The sequence below is a fragment of the Eschrichtius robustus genome, chromosome 12, assembly GCF_028021215.1.
Source record: "Eschrichtius robustus isolate mEscRob2 chromosome 12, mEscRob2.pri, whole genome shotgun sequence".
Taxonomy (NCBI): Eukaryota; Metazoa; Chordata; class Mammalia; order Artiodactyla; family Eschrichtiidae; genus Eschrichtius; species Eschrichtius robustus.
This window is the reverse complement of record NC_090835.1, coordinates 107,416,183-107,434,425: the sequence shown is the minus strand read 5'-3', so window position 1 is coordinate 107,434,425 and position 18,243 is coordinate 107,416,183. Positions and strand designations below refer to the sequence as shown.

The window sequence follows — 18,243 nt, the reverse complement described above, 5'->3', positions numbered from 1 at the left end:
ACTTCCTTAATTGCATCCCATTATGGGCTACTTATCCTCACGTACATCCTGCTTTGGTGCCTTTTAAGAAACCTGAAACTTACTAGACATTTAAAAAGTTGTATTGTGATGATATACCTATTCTGGCAGAAATAAGCCTTCTTTAACATCAACAACTCTGCTCACTCCGGGAGTGTTTAAGTGACCCATCGCTAGGGTCCATCCAGACCAGGAATGTCTGTGTAACAACACCTGGAAGTGTCCATTCAACCAGGGATGTAGGAAGATGGCAAAGGGTCTGTTGAGAGGCTGAGCCCAAACTCTAACTTACTGAAGGTACGCAGAGGACTGAATGCCCCAGGGGTCCATCAGCCGGTACTACCAAGGTCAGAGAAGCATTCAAGGCCAAATTCTGCTGACCCAGTGGGAAATGCTGAATATTCTCAAAACCACCTGTCTGAAGTTCTCACCCTCCTGGCATTAAACTACTCGAAGGAGGAACCACAGTCACGGCCCCCTGCACGAGAGCTCGGCTGGCCACGGGGCCCCTGACCCAAGAGTCCACGGTCCTGAGGCTCCAGGGGCAACGCGTCCTCCCCCTGGGCTGTGCTCCCCACGCACATGGGAGAGAGGCTCCCTTCCCAATTCATGGTCTCAGTACGTAATCTGATACCCAAAGGACTGCTCCTTGCATCCTTAGGTCCTGAGTCTCACAAATTTCTTAATTTTTTAAGAAAACGAAGCCAGTGCTGCCCTCACTTGGCCTCACCCCTCCTCTATCAGACCAGTTGTGTCTCAGCTACAAGAGCTGCCAATCCCACTCTGGATCTGGGCTCAGGCTAAGCTTACACGCACATACGTGTGTGTGCAAGTGTCTAACCAACTAGAAAGGACGCTCAGCGGTTCCGGCAAAACCTCCAGTGTCCCTCACGCCAGCACACCACGACCGCAACCTAAGGAGCTGAGCTGCCCCAGCAGACTCTCTCTGCCGCGGCCCTGGCAGGCGCGTCCGCCTGGCCGGCTCTGTCCCCAGCTTGTCACGATGCTTTAGCACCTGCCTGTGCCCTGGCCAGAAGCAGCTGGATTGTAAGCAAGGCTCTGGATCCTCCACTGAGCTTATCGTGGCTCTTTTCCCATCTTCCTTTTCCTTCTTTACAACCAGTATTTTCTACAGAAAAAGTTTTCTACTACAAAGGATGACCCCAGAAGACTAACATGGGTTTAAATCCTTTCTCCAGAAGAATCTTTGCTGCTCAGAGTTTAGTCTCTAACTGAACTCTGGGAATTAAACACAGACAACAAGTGCAGAACACTGTTCTTACCAACACCTGGTGCCTGGCGCTCAGGGGGTTACTTCGCCCCATCTTGTCTACCTGAGTCACCAGTTACCAAGCTCTGAAAGCTTAACTTCTTCAACTTGTTCAGGAAAGACAAGTCACCTGTCCCTTTATGAATTTTCCCCTTTATCATTCTTATCATGATTATCACATTTTATTATCTTTTAAATATTTTTTTATTTTTATTTATTCATTTGGTTGCACTGGGTCTTAGTTGCGGCAGGTGGGCTCCCCAGTTGCGGCTTGCGTGTGGGATCTAGTTCCCTGACCAGGGATCGAACCCGGGAGCGAGGAGTCTTAACCACTGCGCCACCAGGGAAGTCCCTATTGTCACATTTTAAGTTGTGAGGTGGCCACAGGTGGACCCCCTTTCTCCAGATGCAACCTCAGCAGTGGTGGTGACAGTAGGGTGTACTAATTACCCTGCGTACACTATTTCCTTTAATGCTCACAGCCCCCTAAGTGAAGACCGTTATCACCCCATTTCACAAATGAGAAAACCAACCCAAGGCTCAGAGAGATGAAGAAACTTACCAAAGTCACTCGCTTAGTAAGTGCAGGAGCCTGGCTCCTCATCCAGACTCCCGTGTCCTCACCTGAACCACAGCCAACTGAAAGTGCGAACAAAACCCCGTGATAAACAGGGAAAAGAAAGCTTTGGCTCAAACTAAATTTTGGGGGAAATGCCATTTTGAAAAAACTTGCAATTTATCTTATAATTAATAAAATTTAAATGATAATTGTACTTGTGGGTTTTTTCTTAGTATCGCCAAAAAGTAAAAGTTTCTTTTCTGGTTTGTAATTTCTTTGACAAAACATTTTGCACTTCACAGGACCATTAATAAAAATATGTGAATCATTTTTAAAAATACTTGAAGGTTTCATTAATTTTCTCAAGGGTCTCTCACAGGCCTTTGGTGTTTATCCATAATCCTTCCATATTCATCATCATCTTTTTCTGGCTTCGCTAATTCAAACGTTCGCTGGCTTAACTGCCAGCACCTCACTTGCAACTGACTTTTCCCGTGGTTCCAGCAGTTCTCCAGCAGCACTTACATCTCCCCTTCCTGCAATTCAGGGGTGTCTTGGTGACTACTCTAAGCGAACATCCTGACATCCTCAGTGTTCGGTTCAAGCCCACCTCTAGCGGGCAGGCCCCGTGGGTGCACGTCTCAGGCCCCAGCCGCCAGAATCCCGCACGGAGGGCTGCTCCGGCAGAGCCCGGCCCCTCAGACGCGGAGGGTCCAGAAACCAGCCTCTAGGACTCAGCCCTGCCCTACAGGAGGAGGGAAGCAGAGAGGAGGGACAAAGAACCACAAATGTTCTCAGCCCACCAGGAACCGTGCTCATCTTTTTCACACCTGCTCCCTGCTTCTGCTTCACAAGGACCCCACAGGTAAGCAGCGTACACTGCTGTCTCACTGGTCCTCTCGACACTCCCGTGAGGCAGACGTCGTCATCAACACAGAAGAGGACCGAGGGCTGCCGAAGTCCCGTGGCCAAGCTGCCGCGGCCCAGGCCTGGCTCTGCGAAGCCTGAGGCGCTCAGCCCCCGCGGACGCCGCCTGCCTACACGTGGGGGTCCCGCTACGTGACACCAGACAGCTGCCTGCTTAGTTTCAAATGCAAATGCCACAGAAATTGCAAAACATTAAAAAAATCAATACAACAATCCCAGAAGCCTCATCTCAGCCGGTGGGAAAGGAGTTGACTTTATTTAGTGGTAAACCCGCCTCGGTTAGACCCAATATTGCTTCAAGTCTTTCATGTTTAAGCAATTACACCTCGTCTCTGCAGAGAATAACAGAGGCCGACAGCTCTGCCATCTCCAAGTGTCAGAGTCCACAAAGGTGACAGTGAACCAGATGATGTCACTTCGTGCCAACCAGAGGCCACCTCGACCTTGGTGGGTCCAAGGTGAGTGGCCAGTGACCTAACCGTGAAACTCAGACAGAATGGTTCTGCGTCAAGCCTGCAGTGCTCTGCTGAGCTCTCACGTGACATTACTCATGCCCTGATTTCACAATGGGCGGCTAAACTGTTTCCAATAAATTAAGGCTATGATGCTCACCTAAAAACCACAAAGCACCTTTAATAGACAGAAACACAAATAAAACATCGGGCTGTTTGATACTGGTTTGCATGTTTCTTGATATTTCTATAGCACCACGATTTAAATTTGCTAGCCAGACCGACAAATACTTAGTCATGTTTTAAAAGATTATTTTATTTACAAACAGACATACACATACAGCAAGAGGAGTGCTTTCTGCCCATAGGATTAAATAAAAGCAAGTTCCAGCTATTTAATTTGTATCATGCATTCTATTGTCCCCTAAAGCCCTAAAATACCTGTGAATTTGAATAATTTTAAAGGAAAATTCTCATATACAGTGAACCTCTCACAGTAACACTACCATAATCCTATGTATGCACTGAGAGATGATCTCGAATCCACTTTAATGGTCGTCTTATACCATAGCCAGGACACGGAATCTAGGGTTTATTCCCAAAGGAAAGCTTTGTTCCTGTCATAACTTATAACAGAAGATAAAAACGCTCATTTATTTTGGAGGTGGAGGGAGGGTCATGGACCCAACTTGATGTGGGTCTGTGGACCAGTGGGTCACTATAAAGTGAGAATTCAGCCCCAGATGGTTAGAAGAGCCCTGAAAAAGCAACTCTGTTCTCTGGGCTTCCCTGACTTGGGTCTGACCTGCAGTTACCAGAAGACCTAAGGCCTAAATGGTTTCACATGGAGCTATTTAAATCAGATTTCTTTTCTCCTGTGTTTAGGTAAGTGTTTGCTAAAGGTCTAGGAAGGATTTACTGCAAAGTAAAAGTGATATATAAAGAAAAAGAAGATCCTGGTCTTAGAGATGACATTCGTCTAGATTTGGTGGTAACATCTGGGGCGAGTAGGGCTTGTCACCTTCAGCACGACTGACACTCGGGCTGTGGGATGTTTAGGAGCATTCCTGCTCCCCCAAGATGCTGGTGACAACCAAAAAAGTCTTCAGATATTATCACATGTCCTCTGGGGGCAGGTCATATTCTCCCCACCTCACCCCACCCCCAGCTGAGAACCTCTAACCTGGAGTATTAATCTTATCTTTACAGCAATGAATAAGGGACAATCTTTAGAAAAATAAAGGGGAAAATTACCCAAAATTTTATTATGACTTAGGTAGTTAATTTTGACAGGAATTATAGTTTTAAAAAATCTGAAGATTAACTTATGATAATAAATATAGTTAGACATTTTAAGAAGCAAAATACTTGGCAGTTTAAAAAAAAAAAAAAAAAAAAGCTCAAGTCTAAAACTTAAAACCACGAGTTCATGAACCTTAAAATGCCAGATTCTCCCAGTCAGCTGAATACTGTGTTTAGACTGATAGATATGATTTCTTATGAAGCCCATATTTAGAGGAATGTGCTACAGCATCTAAAAATGGCTTGATACCTAAACAGTAGCAGTACACCATCCATTTGCGGGAGTCTTAAACTGTTAATTACGGGTATATTTAAAGTACTTTATCACTTCTCACTGCCACATGGTTTTAATGTATTGTGTATTAGCTCTGTTTTTTCTCCTGGCCAACTCTTGGTGATACTCAAGATCAGTTTTTTGCTTCATATCACATTTGTATTTTAATCTCATAAAACTAATGTTGTACTGTGATTATTTCTGCTAAACATCTGAAAGGCATATTGCATTTAGCCAGATGAATTCATGTCTTTTACCAAAGACACGAGCCGTCGCTTCATTCCATAGCGAAGCCCCAGCTCTGCTCCAGCGCCAGCTCCAAAACGTGTACATGTGCTTTTTCTACAGACACGAGCAATGTTTATGTCATTCCTCCCATCCCCATGATTATCTCTAGCCTCAGTGTTGACAGCTGTTAGTGCTGTGCCTTGGGTAACTCATTCTCATGCTGCTTCAGCTTCTTCATTGATGAGACAAATGGAATGGAAAGATCTCTAAATTCCTTTCTATCTCATAAATTCTGAGGGTATTTGGGGAGAACACATACAGGTGGATGTCCACTGTTTGTCCCCTAAAAGCTCTTTCAAAGAAAGGGTATCATCTCATGGGCTAAAATTTAAAAATTTTAAAAACTAGAAGTATGTGTGAATTTCCATACACACATAAAGAAATGTGTAAGTTATACAAGTTTGTCAAAATATTTCTAGGGTTAGGGTTAAAAAACTAAAAGTAGAACTACCATATGATCCTAGAATCCCACTCCTGGGCATATATCCAGACAAAACTATGATTCAAAAAGATACATGCGTCCCAATGTTCATGGCAGCACTATTTACAATAGCCAAGACATGGAAGCAACCTAAATGTCCGTTGACAGATGAATGGATAAAGAAGATGTGGTACCTATATATACAATGGAATATTACTCGGCCATAAAAAAGAACGAAATAATGCCATTTGCAGCAACGTGGATGGACCTAGAGATTATCATACTAAGTGCAGTAAGTCAGACAAAGACAAATATCATATGATATCAGTTATATGTGGAATCTAAAAAAATGATACATATGAACGTATTTACAGAACAGAAACAGACTTACAGACACAGAAAACAAACTTATGGTTACCAAAGGGGAAAGGTGGGAGAGGAGGGATAAATTAGGAATTTGGGATTGACATACCCACTACTATACATAAAATGGATAAACAGCAAGGATCTACTGTACAGCACAGGGAATTGTACTCAATATTTTGTAATAACCTATATGGAAAAGGAATCTGAAAATTTTATATATATCTATATCTGAATCACTTTGCTGTACACCTGAAACTAACACCTGAATCAACCATACTTCAATAAAAACATTAATTTTTAAAAGGAAATATTACTTTTAAAATAAATTTTTTTAAAAAGTGATTAACATCAACAAAGAGAAAAAACAGTTCTCATTAGGAGGTATGTAAATAGAGGATGGGGGGTTACATTTAAATTTATCTTCTTCTTCTACAACTAAATGTTTTTCCCTATCCTAACCTAACCCGAAACAATTGAGCTGTATTTCTTTTTTGCCAGTGGAAAAGTTGAGGGGGGAAGCACAGAAACCCAGACAAAATGCACCAACATGTCTGCGACTGAGGAGGCCTGACGGTCGATCCCCAGCACCGCTGCCCAGTCCGGAGGCAAGGACAGCTGAAGCCTTCCTTCTCCTCCCCTCTAGTCAGGACACCCAGAACCATGGAGCTGAGTGAAAGAAACATTCCTGGCTGCCCGGTCACTCACTTTCCTTTCCAACAACAGCTTCCACAGCCCATCGTGGGAATTTTTGACTTACGCAATTATAAAATAAAAATGTATTGCCACTAAACACACCTGTATAAATGTCACTTTAATCTTTCCTCATGACTTGCTGGTTTAATTACGTGGCTACACAGTCACATAAAATTTCATTGACGAAGTTATAAGCATTACTAATTGTTGGGCATGAAACAACTTATGACGTTGGATTTCTCATTCATTCTCAAGCTAAAAGGCTAAACGATAGTGAAATTTAATAAAACTTCTTAAAATTAGATTATACAGATAACTTTTACTTTGTAGAGTGCACATGTTTGGTAAAGATTTCTCATGCTTCAGTAAGTCAGAAGTAATGAAAGGAGTACACATTTTCTTACTTAAAACCTAATATCTGCAACAGGAGAGCTGGCATGTTGCTAATAGTCTCAGTGGCAACCACGAAAAGGAAACAAGCCAATGCAAACAACTATGATTTTCCGAAAAAAAAAAAAAAATACCAATAATGATTCTAAATATAAGAAGTGATTTCAAATGTATCTTAAGACGTACTCTAGAAGCACAGAAACTTCTGGATGTCTGTTTAAATGGAATGTAAAATAAGAATACTGAATATCCAACTGATTGAAAGTAAAAACAGAAAGACGCCACAGGTAGAGCCTTCATGAGTGACAGTGACTTGGGGAACAAGCCCTGGTTCCTGCTCAGCTCCTTGCATTCCAAGGACACTTCCTGACACTCAGGTTAAAACTCACTTGATGCGACCTACCAAAGGAAATGGTAAAATTGGGACACTGCTCAGCATCACGTTGAATAAAAACTCTAACAAAGTTAATAGGTAATTAAGGCTGGATTTACATTTCCTCATTTACCACTTCTGACATTCACATAGTTAAAAACAGATGTGAAACATTCCCAGTCTGTACAGCACACGTGCAGAACACACACACACACACACACACACGACGTTCCTGCTGTGGAGCCTGACACTCTCTTCCCATCAGTACCTATACCAACCTCTCCTGGGGCTCTCATGATTGAAGAGGATGCCGTTCACTGCAAACAGATTATACGCCTCCCGGAAGTTCACCACAATCCAATAGGCATAGAGCTTTGCTGCCCCTGTTGGAATAATTTTTTAAAAGCAAATAAAAGACAGTGATTGTTATAAAAGACAGTGTCTTATTATACAAGACAGCCATTTTCACTTAAACAAGTAACAACGTGCAATATTTACAATATGTAATGTATCAAGATAGGGAAAAAAATGAATCAAAAGCCAAAGACAAAATAAAGGTTTCTTTGCCAGTTAATCACGCGACAAGGAAATACTTAAGAATTTCGTCCTTCTGTAATAATCACAGTTCGTTCCTTCACAATCCAATTCACTCAACTGTAGTGTGTGCAGTACATCAAACTGACCTTTCTTAGGTCTTATCCCCTTTTTCTTAGTTTTAAAGAATTAGGAAGTGAAAAATACGGGAGCTTAATATTCTAGCGGCTTTCCAATTTTATCATATTTGTTTGTTTGTCTGTTTAAGGGTTTGAGCTCAGGGAGAATTTCATCAGGGAAATGGAATCAAAAACACCAGGCCGTATCACTTCAGCACAACCTCAACAGTTCAGCGAAAAGAATCTTGCTGGACCTAATTTTCCTTTTAAAGCGGTGCAGCAGGTTTCACCCTGGAGGAGCCGGCAGCAAGAACCTGCGGTGATGTTATAAAGCAGAAACTAACACACCATTGTAAAGCAATTACACTCCAATAAAGATGTAAAAAAAAAAAGACCCAACACAGCCCTAAATAAACAAACAAACAAACAAATAAATATATATTTTTTAAAAAACCCTGCGGTGAGCACAACGCAAAGGTGTGTGACCGGCAAGCCCGGCCCCTTTAAGGCTGCGTCAGCGGTGCTCTCACAGCACGTGACCTCAGCCAGGAGCCAGGAACCAGGAGCCGCGCCCAGGCGGAAGCACCCCAGGAGCACAGAGAACCCAGCTCGTTCGCATCCTCACCGTAGGGCGAGCGCGGGTAGAAAGGCGTGGTCTCCTTCTGCGGTATTTCCTGCACTTTCCCGTAAAGCTCGCTTGTTGAGGCTTGGTAGAACTTCACAGAGTTGATAAGGCCACAGGTCTTCACTGCATCCAGAAGCCGTAAGGTGCCGACCCCATCGACGTCCGCAGTGTATTCAGCCAGGTCAAAAGAAATCTGGAAAGAGCAGGTGAAGACGGGACCACATGAACGGGCACCAGCCACAGAGACGCCTCAGGGGTAACAGAGTGCAACTGCTCCTACTTTGAAACATTATGCTTGTGAGGAAATATCATTCTCTCGCAGCAGAATCAGAATATGGATGTCATCTGTTTCTAACATCAAGTGGCTGCAAAATACCTTGAGAAATAGGTATTAATTACCTACGGTAACATGAGGAACACTTTAGCCGCATCCATCACCTCCTGATTCTAGGCTGAAGTCCCCAGGGCCGTGCTTTTCAAGATGCAACCTCTGCTCCTCAGAATCACCTGGGTGTCCCTGAAAAATTCAGATGGAACCAACCTCTTGGGGGCCTAGGAAACCCACATTTTTAATGAGTCCCAGTTGACTTTTATGCACAGGTAAGTTTGAGAACATGTGATCAGAACACAGTTGATTTTAAAAAGAATTGTTTTATTTTCTATTTTTAATTAAGCTGCAAGATTGACTTGTTAGTATACTATATACATAATATATCTTTTAATTATAAAACACACTGAATACAGAAAGATGCTAATGCATATTGAGTTGATTGACTTTTAAGAAGAGGGTGTTAAGGAATAATCCAGTGTTTTGCAGTTCTCGAATGTCTTCTTTAAAAATAAATGTGACTGGTGTGCTTTTTTCTTAAATCATTTCTAAGCACAATAAACAAATTAACCTAATATTCAAATCTCCTAAACTAATAAGGCTGAAAATCACTGTCTCTGGTTTATTCACAGGCCAAATACAGCTGGACATGCGGCCACACTCCCCATCGTCTGCTGAGGCCTCAGCTTCCCCTAGAAGCCCCTCTCTGAGCCGAGTGTCCCCCGATTCCTTCTGTCGCCTTGTCCTTGGCTCAGGGCATTCAGGGAACTTCCGGGCCTGCCCGTCAGGGACCTGACTCAGGTCACAGAACTCACCCCTGTTCTCTAGGTCAGTAAAGCTCACAGGCAGCCATGAGACAAACAGAAAAAAGTATGTTTCACCCACAATCTTTCAAAGCCAAGAAAGCAAGATTTGGGGCTATTTTATTCTTTTTACGTAACAGTTTATTGCAATAAAATTTACATACCATAAATTCACCCTTTTAAAGTTTACAACTCAGTGGTTTTTAGTATATTCACAGCATTCTACAATTATCACCACCATCTAATTCCAGAACATTTTCCTCATCCCCAGAAGAAACCCTGTACCGATCGGCGCTCATTTCCCATCCGTCCATCCCCAGCCTGACAGCTACTGACCTACTTTCTGTCTCTATGCATTTACCTATTCTGGACATTTCATCTAAAGGGAGTCACATCTAATATGTGGCCTTTAGTGACTGGCTTCTTTCACACGTCATATTTTCATTTCTCTTGGATCTATACCTAGAGTCACGTCAGGAGCAGCAGAGCTGGGGTGAACACAGGCAAGGTGCTCGCTGAGAAAGCAGGGCACAGCCGTCCCGAGGGGCGGACTCTGCAAGGGTCTCATGAAAACCTCGGGCACTCGGACAAGACACAGAAACGCACATGTGTGCAAGCGTGCACCCACGCGCACACACACACGCAGTGTGGCCTACAGCTTCCAGGGGCTCACGGACTGCGGGTAAAGACCCCCGCACCAGGAGCTCCTTTCTAACACTAGGAACCTGTCAAGCCAGGATCTCAATATTTTTACATATAAATTCATACCCAGTAATATTTTTCATCCTTTGGATGGGATCACCCAAGTTTGAACAGCAAAGAAACATTGTTTTTTTATCTTTCTTTGGCTATTTTTTTTTTGGCTATTGGTATACACACTAAACAGCTACATGAAGAGAACGGCTAGTGGTACATACGCTGTGCAGATCCCATGTTATGTTCACGCTGAACCTCAATCACCGGAACACAGATTAAGAAGCCTCTGCACAACTTAAAAGCTTTTACATACGCTAGGGAATCCAGTTTAGATAATTAGTAGGCCCTTCTTCAGAGAACATAAACCATGGAAAGGAATTTAAAGCACTTAGGCTGAAAAAAGTAACTGAGGCAGGGGAATGGCGTGGGGTGTGGCTCACACGTACACGGATTTTGGGTAACTCCATCAAAACTTAGGCGTGTGTTTGATATTTAAAGTGCTGGGGAATAGGATTGGCTGATTAAATCCAACTGTCCACAAAGTATTTTACAATACAGAGTAACAAATTAAGTGGCTTCCTTTAAAAGAAAAACATGAGAATAGTACTACTTTCAGCTTGATAAACCCCTAACAGTTACAAGTGTCATTCCGAAATACACCACGGCATCAGGGGTCTGGAAAGTCACGTACAGCCCGTGGGCCAAACCTGGCTCTGTCCTGTTTTTGTCCTAAAGGCGTCTAGGAATACAGACACACTCATTGGTTGATGTGTTTTCTATGACTGCTTTCACACTGTAACAGCAGTGAAAATATTTACTATCTGGCCCTTTACAGAAAAAGCTTTCTGACCCCTGAACTGAACCACAGTTACATTCCGAGCCAAGACTGAGTAGTTTTCAAAATCGTTATCGTTATTTTCCACGTTTTCTCAAAACTACAGGATGGCTCTGGAGTGTGTTTCCAACCCGACACAGGCCACCGCTTCAGAGGCCTGAGGACTCGGACAAGAGCAGGCGCTGATGTCACCCAGCAGGGAGAACAAAAAACGGACGGATCAGAACACCCAAGCCTACAAGAACCGTCCTGCCCTCCCCTTGTAGAAACATCTTCTGGCGTGGCTTCTGGAGCCCCGCATCCTCCTAGCTCTCCCCCCACTCGTGGGGGGCAGCTTCCCGGGCTCTTGTGCCACCCGGCCACCCGGCCGCCCCCTCTCCAGCCCCGGGCTCAGCACTGCTGCTTCTCCCCTCCCCCACCAGCTGTCCCGAATCAAACTCCCGTCTGCAGGCCCGCCCGGCCCTGAGCAGAGCCCTCATGTCTCTTCCCATCTGAGGACATCATCTCACACTCACCTGCCCCGAACGGAATTCTTGATGCTGCCACCAAAGCGCTTCTTCACTTGTCCCCTCTCCCTCTGCTGAAATGGCACCTACTCCCCTGACGCTCCCAACGGAACCCTAGGGAGCCTGGACGACTCCTCCGCCCTCAGGGTTCACGGACCCTAAGCGTGTCTGCCCACTTCCCTGCCCGGCCACCTTTCACAGGAAGCACCCCAGGAGCCCTAGCAAGTTCAGCCGCGGCCCCTCCCGCACGACTGCGGCCTCAGCCTTGGACTCGCGTCCCCTCCGTGTGCAGTGCTGGTCCGTCTCCCCCCCCCCATCTCTGTGCAAACGCCCCCCTTCACACGGGCCTGCCCTGCCTTCCTGTCTACCTAAAAAGCCCAAAGCCCCTCATCTCTGTTTATCCAGCCTTCACGCTGATCTGATTACTTACTCACCATCTCCTCCACTAAAACAAAGCTCCCGAGAGCAGGGATGCCGTCTCGTTCTACGGGAGCCCCCGTGCCTGAAACACCGCTTGTCCAGTATTTGTTGGATGGATGAAGACAGCATGGAAACTACTGAGATTTAAATGTCAAACATACAAATATCAAAATAAAACTACAAAAACTAGTGGAAAAAAATGGGCTATCAGAATGACAGAAGAAGGTTGATAATTTAATCATACTGAAATAGGTAAAATTTCAAGGAGCGAGGTTGAAACTCTATGTAAACTTTCAAAACTTCAGCATAACAAATATGACGAAGGCTTAACGGTTCCACCACATGGCGATGTCCAATTCAGAGCAAAGGAGACCATCTTAGGCCACAGCTGGGAACCGGGTGTGGAGGAAGCAGGTTGGTGAAATAACCAACGACCTGGTCGCCGACACATTCGCCCGCCAGGCGCTGTCAGGGCAGTCACAGAGCCTCCAAGAAGCAGGGCATCTGAAGCCACGGGAAAACAGTAAATTTAAGTTCAAATATGAAGCAGATTGCCCTTATCGACATTCAAAGATACACACAGATATCCCCAGAATTACCCTCATTTACAGAGAGAGGTGGTAAATCACAGCCTTTCCTGAAACGACGACAACAACGATTTAGGAACGGTCCCCCGAGGGCTGCGGGGACCCAGATGCAGGAACTGAAGGTCTGCCCTGCACTTCCGCACAGCCTGCAGACTGGAACGTAAATTCTGGAAGTGTTTTCACTGCAGCAGGCTGCGGTCCCGGCAGGCCTGGCTCAGGAGCGCGAGGCCTCACACCAAAGCAAGCAAAGAACAATGATGATCCCACCATCCGGAGCAGACGGCCCGCTTCACCCCCCCCCGAGGGCTCTCCCCAGGGCAGTCGCCTTGTGACCCTCACGTCGTCAACTGCCCGGAAGCCCCCCAGCACAGGAGCCTTGCTTGTTTGTGTGTGTGTCTGTCTCTTCTGTTCTCCTACCAGTGAGAAGCCTGCCCGTCTCACAGAAGGTGCTCCAGAAACAGAACCTGAACGAACGCGATGGCCTGAAGCCTGAAGTGTGGACACGTAATATCTCAATGACCCTATCATACAGTTAATAACGCAGTGAAGTTCACACAGGCAGCAAATTTGAGTTTTAAAACCCCAACGAAGGAGCCACAGTTTCCTGACTAGAGATGTCGCCTCAGAAAAAGAGAAGATCGTTGCTGCAGAAGAACTGTATGTGGGAAGAGACACGCCCCAGAGGCCAGGGCGCCCCTGCAGCATCTGACTCCCAGAAACACGGGAGCTGGAGATGCTGGGACCACACAGGCAGCCGCGCCGGTCGCTGCTCCCCGGGACTTGGAATCTGCAAGTGAAAGTTATTAATCAAGGAGAACAACAGTAAAACATCCCTTTCCAAGTGAATCAGGGTCTCGGCGAGCAGCCGCCCTCCAGAGCCGCCGGTTCCTTAGCAGCTGGGCCGAGACACAAAACTGTGTTAGCGGAAGGGCAATCAGAGCAAGGCGGGCGCGGCCCGAGGGACCCCGAGGGCTTCCCCGAGGGGTATGGGGAGGGCGCATCCCCGGCTAAGGGGCAGCTACCCGGAGAAGCAGGGCACCATGTCCTGAGGACAAGAAGTGCACAGGTGAAGGCCTGCTCACCTGCCTGCCGGGAACAGGTCAGAAAGGGGAGTGAAGGGGCCACAAGGCGACACCACAGGGATCGAGGGGGCGTGGCTGAGTGGCTACAAAGTCTGGGGCGGGGGACGGAAACCTAGAGAAGACGAGAGCAGGACAGAGGAAAGAAGGGCTCGGGGAGGAGACGGCCCACATGAGCAGGTGGAGATGGGGGGGCGTCCTCATGGGGGGCAGCATGAGCCAAAGGACAGACAAATGCCCTGCCCATGCTGGGAGGTAAGGAGTCTCCAGTTCAGGTGGAGAAAAGGGACGGAAACAGAAGGAACTGATTAGTAAACATCAGGAGAGGCCATTCTGGAGGAGGCCTTGGATGCAGTCTGCAGCCTGTTCAGCAGGCGGTGGTTCCAGAAGAGAGGAAGGGCATCACTTCAACCGGCCTCCTCCCTGGGGACTCACACCCAGGCCCAGCGCAGAACCTTCCACTCCCGACATTCGTAAGCCCAATTTTATATGATTTTTCCTTATTTTACCGCAATTATATTTTTTGTTCAAAAACATTTATAATGATAATTTGAAACATCTAATAATCGTAAGGTTATTAGTCCACCGGAGTGGTGAATTCTAGCCAGACTAAACAAAGGAGACATCTGCGTGAGCCTTCCTATGCCCAACATAAATTCATACGTAGTTTCGTAAGTTTTTGAAATACTTCAAGGTGACTAACAACTCCCACGGGGAATCAGAACGTTCACCGTGTCTGGACAAGACACCACCCCAGGCTCCTCGAGGACTCTGACCTGGCGAGAGCCATCCGTCCACGGCCCACGCAGGGCCAGGGCTTCCACTCTCACCCGACTGCTCAGCACACGGCAGGACGTGAGACTTTTGTGGAACAGACGAAGGGCACGTTTCTTCACAAGTTTACTGCTTATCCATTAAGACAAACTGAAACGTTGGTTAATCCACCTCCCTAGTCTCAGGGTTGCCTAAAGCGCAGCTTTCTTTAAGAGCAGGATTCTGCCCTGAGGCCCACGCTGTACTGCTTCCCAAACCTGCCAGCTCCTCCGTCCACTGACAGGGAAAGGACGGTCTCAAGGAATCTTCACTGCTGCCAATGTTGGGTTCTCCCCCCACTTCAGTGATCCAGTTCCTCGCCATTTGCTGTAACCTCCAAGAACCTCTGATCCCATTCTTGCTTTCTCAGTGAAGACAGGCTATAACTCAAGAACAAAGATAACAATTAAACTCCTGGTTTCACAGAAAATCGTAACTTACAAATACTGTGACTCCACCTATCACAAATGAGCCACATCAGACATCTTTTCCTGCCCACTTTATAGAGGCTTATCAGCTGGTGAAAAACAAAAACCTGCCATGATTTTCACATGGGACAAGGGCACCGAGAGTAACGATCTAGTTTTTCTAGAGATTCCTTATAGGTAAGCAGAAGTAAGAAGCAAGCCTATCTGTGAAATTAATCACACTGGGACAGTTGGCCAAGGGTCCACAGGGTCCCCGGATAGAATTGAAGGGGGCAAGGGGGTTGGGGTGAGAAACCAGACATCTTCATTTTCACTAAAGTCTACCCGAGGTTGAGAACTTCCTTCAGGTTTGAGTGCAGGCAACGACCCCACAGTAACAGCACCAGGTGGCACGCCCGCTGTCTGCCATGGGGGCAGGGTTGCTGGGGGCCGCGCAGTGTCACTCTGCCCGCCGCTGCTTGGGAGGCTCAGGGGTTATCGGACCCACCTCAGGCTCTGCTGTACACTGTGCTACGTTGTCACATCGCTGGATCACAAGCCTGGCTTTTAAATACTGTGATGTTAACATATGAATCGAGTCAGTTTCCTCTGTAATCCTCAGTGTTATGCTTTGTGTTACAATACTTGTAACGCACTTATCCTGAGAATATCCACAGGCTTCGTCAGATTGCGGAAGTCGACAGCCTAAGAAAGGGCAAGGGTGTCTCTATTGGTGGCGGTGACAGATTCCAGTATTTTAGAATGTGCTTCGAGAAGAAAAGCCCCCAGTCTTGCTCAGAACCCACCTCCCCCATTAACAAGCTCCCTTCGCCACGTTGGGGTCTGATGCACATATCCTCAAGGCACACAGTTACAGCTTCGATTATCCTATGGTCTGAGTCATCGATAGATTCCTGACCTCCAAGACTAAGTACCAAAACCACATAAGTACACTAAAGCATTCATATGACACCGGAGTTGGACACATAATCAAAAAGTGAATAATCAAACTAGCTTTGAGCCCTAGTTTATAATGTTTACAACTTTAATCTTCCGAATTATTTTGATCACACATACAGGAAATGATCTAACTGCCCTGAAGCCCACGCTGGCAAGGGCACAGGAGTGGATAGAGGGATTATCTAAATCAGGGGGACTTAGCCAACAGCCTTAAAACATTTAACTAAGGGATTAAAACTATTTGTTAAGGATAATCCAGAGATGACTACAGGATTTAATTTTCGTTGCACACTACCACTCAGGTGATGGGGATCTGGGGAGCCCTCAGTACAGACAAAACCTGAGCAGTTATTCAGGTTGCGCACAGGAGGACCGAAACCATGTCCACTATTATTACAAAGCATCACTGCTGTCTTCCGACTACTGTCACTACAGTTGGAGCGGCCACTACTATAACACTGAAGTAGGAATTCAGCACTTAACCTTTGCCTCTAAATAGCTAATCATTCTTTAGTCCACAAACCATCAGAACAGCAATCACAAAAAACAATGAGAACGCCTTGAAATGGTTCAGAGGGTCTGGGAAGCTACAACGTGCGCAGGTGCAGTAATGCAGGTCGCCGTTTTCCACGGGAAGAGAATCTCGTTAAGACGAAGCAGAGAGAGAATTTCTGGCAGGGAAGCAGCTCAGGGAGCTGTAGCCCCACGTCGACAGTCGTGTCCAAGTGTCTGTCAGTCATCACAGCTTAAGAGTGGCCACAACAACAGCCTGTCACGTGGGACAAACTGTTTTCTGTCCTTTTTGCCTCCATTTCTCTTGACCTTTTTCTTCCCAAAATAGCATATAGTGTATCAATTTTAGAAGGAATAATACAGAAAAACTATCTAAGGGGGGGGGGGGGGCGAAATGTACAAAAGGCTTGTTTGTTTCACTAAGTAATGGAACCAAGCAGAACCCTGCAGGGCCCCCAGCTATGAAACCAAGCTGTTAATGATGAGGACGAGAGACTCACTCTGATGCACAGTCCTGAGCTGTTTGACAGATACTGTAACTGCCACCAGAGGGAAAAGCTAAGTGCATGATGACCGGACTGTAGTCATGACATAACTGCTCCGTCTTGAGCAGAACTGAGTCCATGGCCAGCACAATTCCAAGAACTGGCCTCGAGAGAATGGGATTAACACTCTTGCTCATAATAGTCTATATCTTTGTGGGCATCAAAAAAATTGTAGCTTGCTCTGCCCGTATATGTAAGCGGGCAACTAAAATTGTCAGCAAAGAGATGCTACAGACCCATGTCGTCATCTTCCCCTCTGAGAACACGGCGCCTATGTCAGCAGGAAGAAGGTACAGAAGACGCACTTCGCCCCTAATCATGTAGAAATGGAATGATGTCTGACAGTGGGGAAATGAAAGCAGCTCTTTTGTCCCTTTCCTGTTTGCCCATTTCTGTTTCCCTCTAACCCTGAAAGAACCTAAGTGGCCTGTTGATTCTTTTCCTAGATTAAAAGAAGAACAAAGAATTAAGCAGTTAAAGAATGACGAGCTCTCTACCCCAGAAGTCCCCTTAGCAACTCTGCAGGCAGATCACTCCAGCAAGATAACATCTGAAGAGAGTCAGGGTCTGCACACCATGGAGAAGGATGCAGAACCCAACCTCCTGCCTCAACGATTCACTGAGATTCTTCCCTTTAAAAATTGCCAAGGCTGAGAAGAATCTTCAGAGTTGGTCTTGGGACCTGAGTCCACCTCTCTTCTCCTTCTCGGCCGGTTTTCCTGATGAAAGCACCTTTCCTTTCTACTGACACTTGCCTCTGGAATTATTGGCTTTTGAGCAGCGAGCAGCCGAACCTGAGTTCGGTAACAGAAACATCTGACAAGAGACCTAGATGTTCTGTTGAAAATATTTTGTTGAAAGCCCTGGAAAGAAGACCCAGAAGCTCAAGACAAACAAGAACTGTGTAGCAAACTGGCAACCAAAATAGGGAAGACAGGGGGAAAGGTGCATTCATTAAACTAGAATAATTTGAAATAATGTCCAAGAAAGAATAAAGTGGGGTCCAAGGACAAGGATCTAAAGTCAATGAGAAGTGCAGCGGGGTTTAGAGAAGGCTGCTGGGGAACCAGGCGGCAGGGGGCAGGGGCCTGGGAAGGAGACAGTGGGAGTCTGCCCTCTGCTTGCTGGGGAGGACAAGGG

The 18,243-nt window shown here is 46.0% G+C and overlaps 1 protein-coding gene across 3 annotated transcripts in view; it reads right to left on the bottom strand.

The window, feature by feature from the left end:
- The window catches only part of GMDS (GDP-mannose 4,6-dehydratase), a 486,657-nt gene that overhangs the window by 264,407 nt on the left and 204,007 nt on the right, over positions 1-18,243 (bottom strand). For all 3 annotated transcript variants that reach the window (XM_068557602.1, XM_068557604.1, XM_068557605.1), the window contains 2 exons: positions 8,612-8,804; positions 7,612-7,716 (listed from right to left, as the gene is read on the bottom strand). In XM_068557602.1, coding sequence (XP_068413703.1) covers positions 7,612-7,716; positions 8,612-8,804 — 298 coding nt within the window. The remainder of the gene's footprint in view (positions 1-7,611; positions 7,717-8,611; positions 8,805-18,243) is intronic.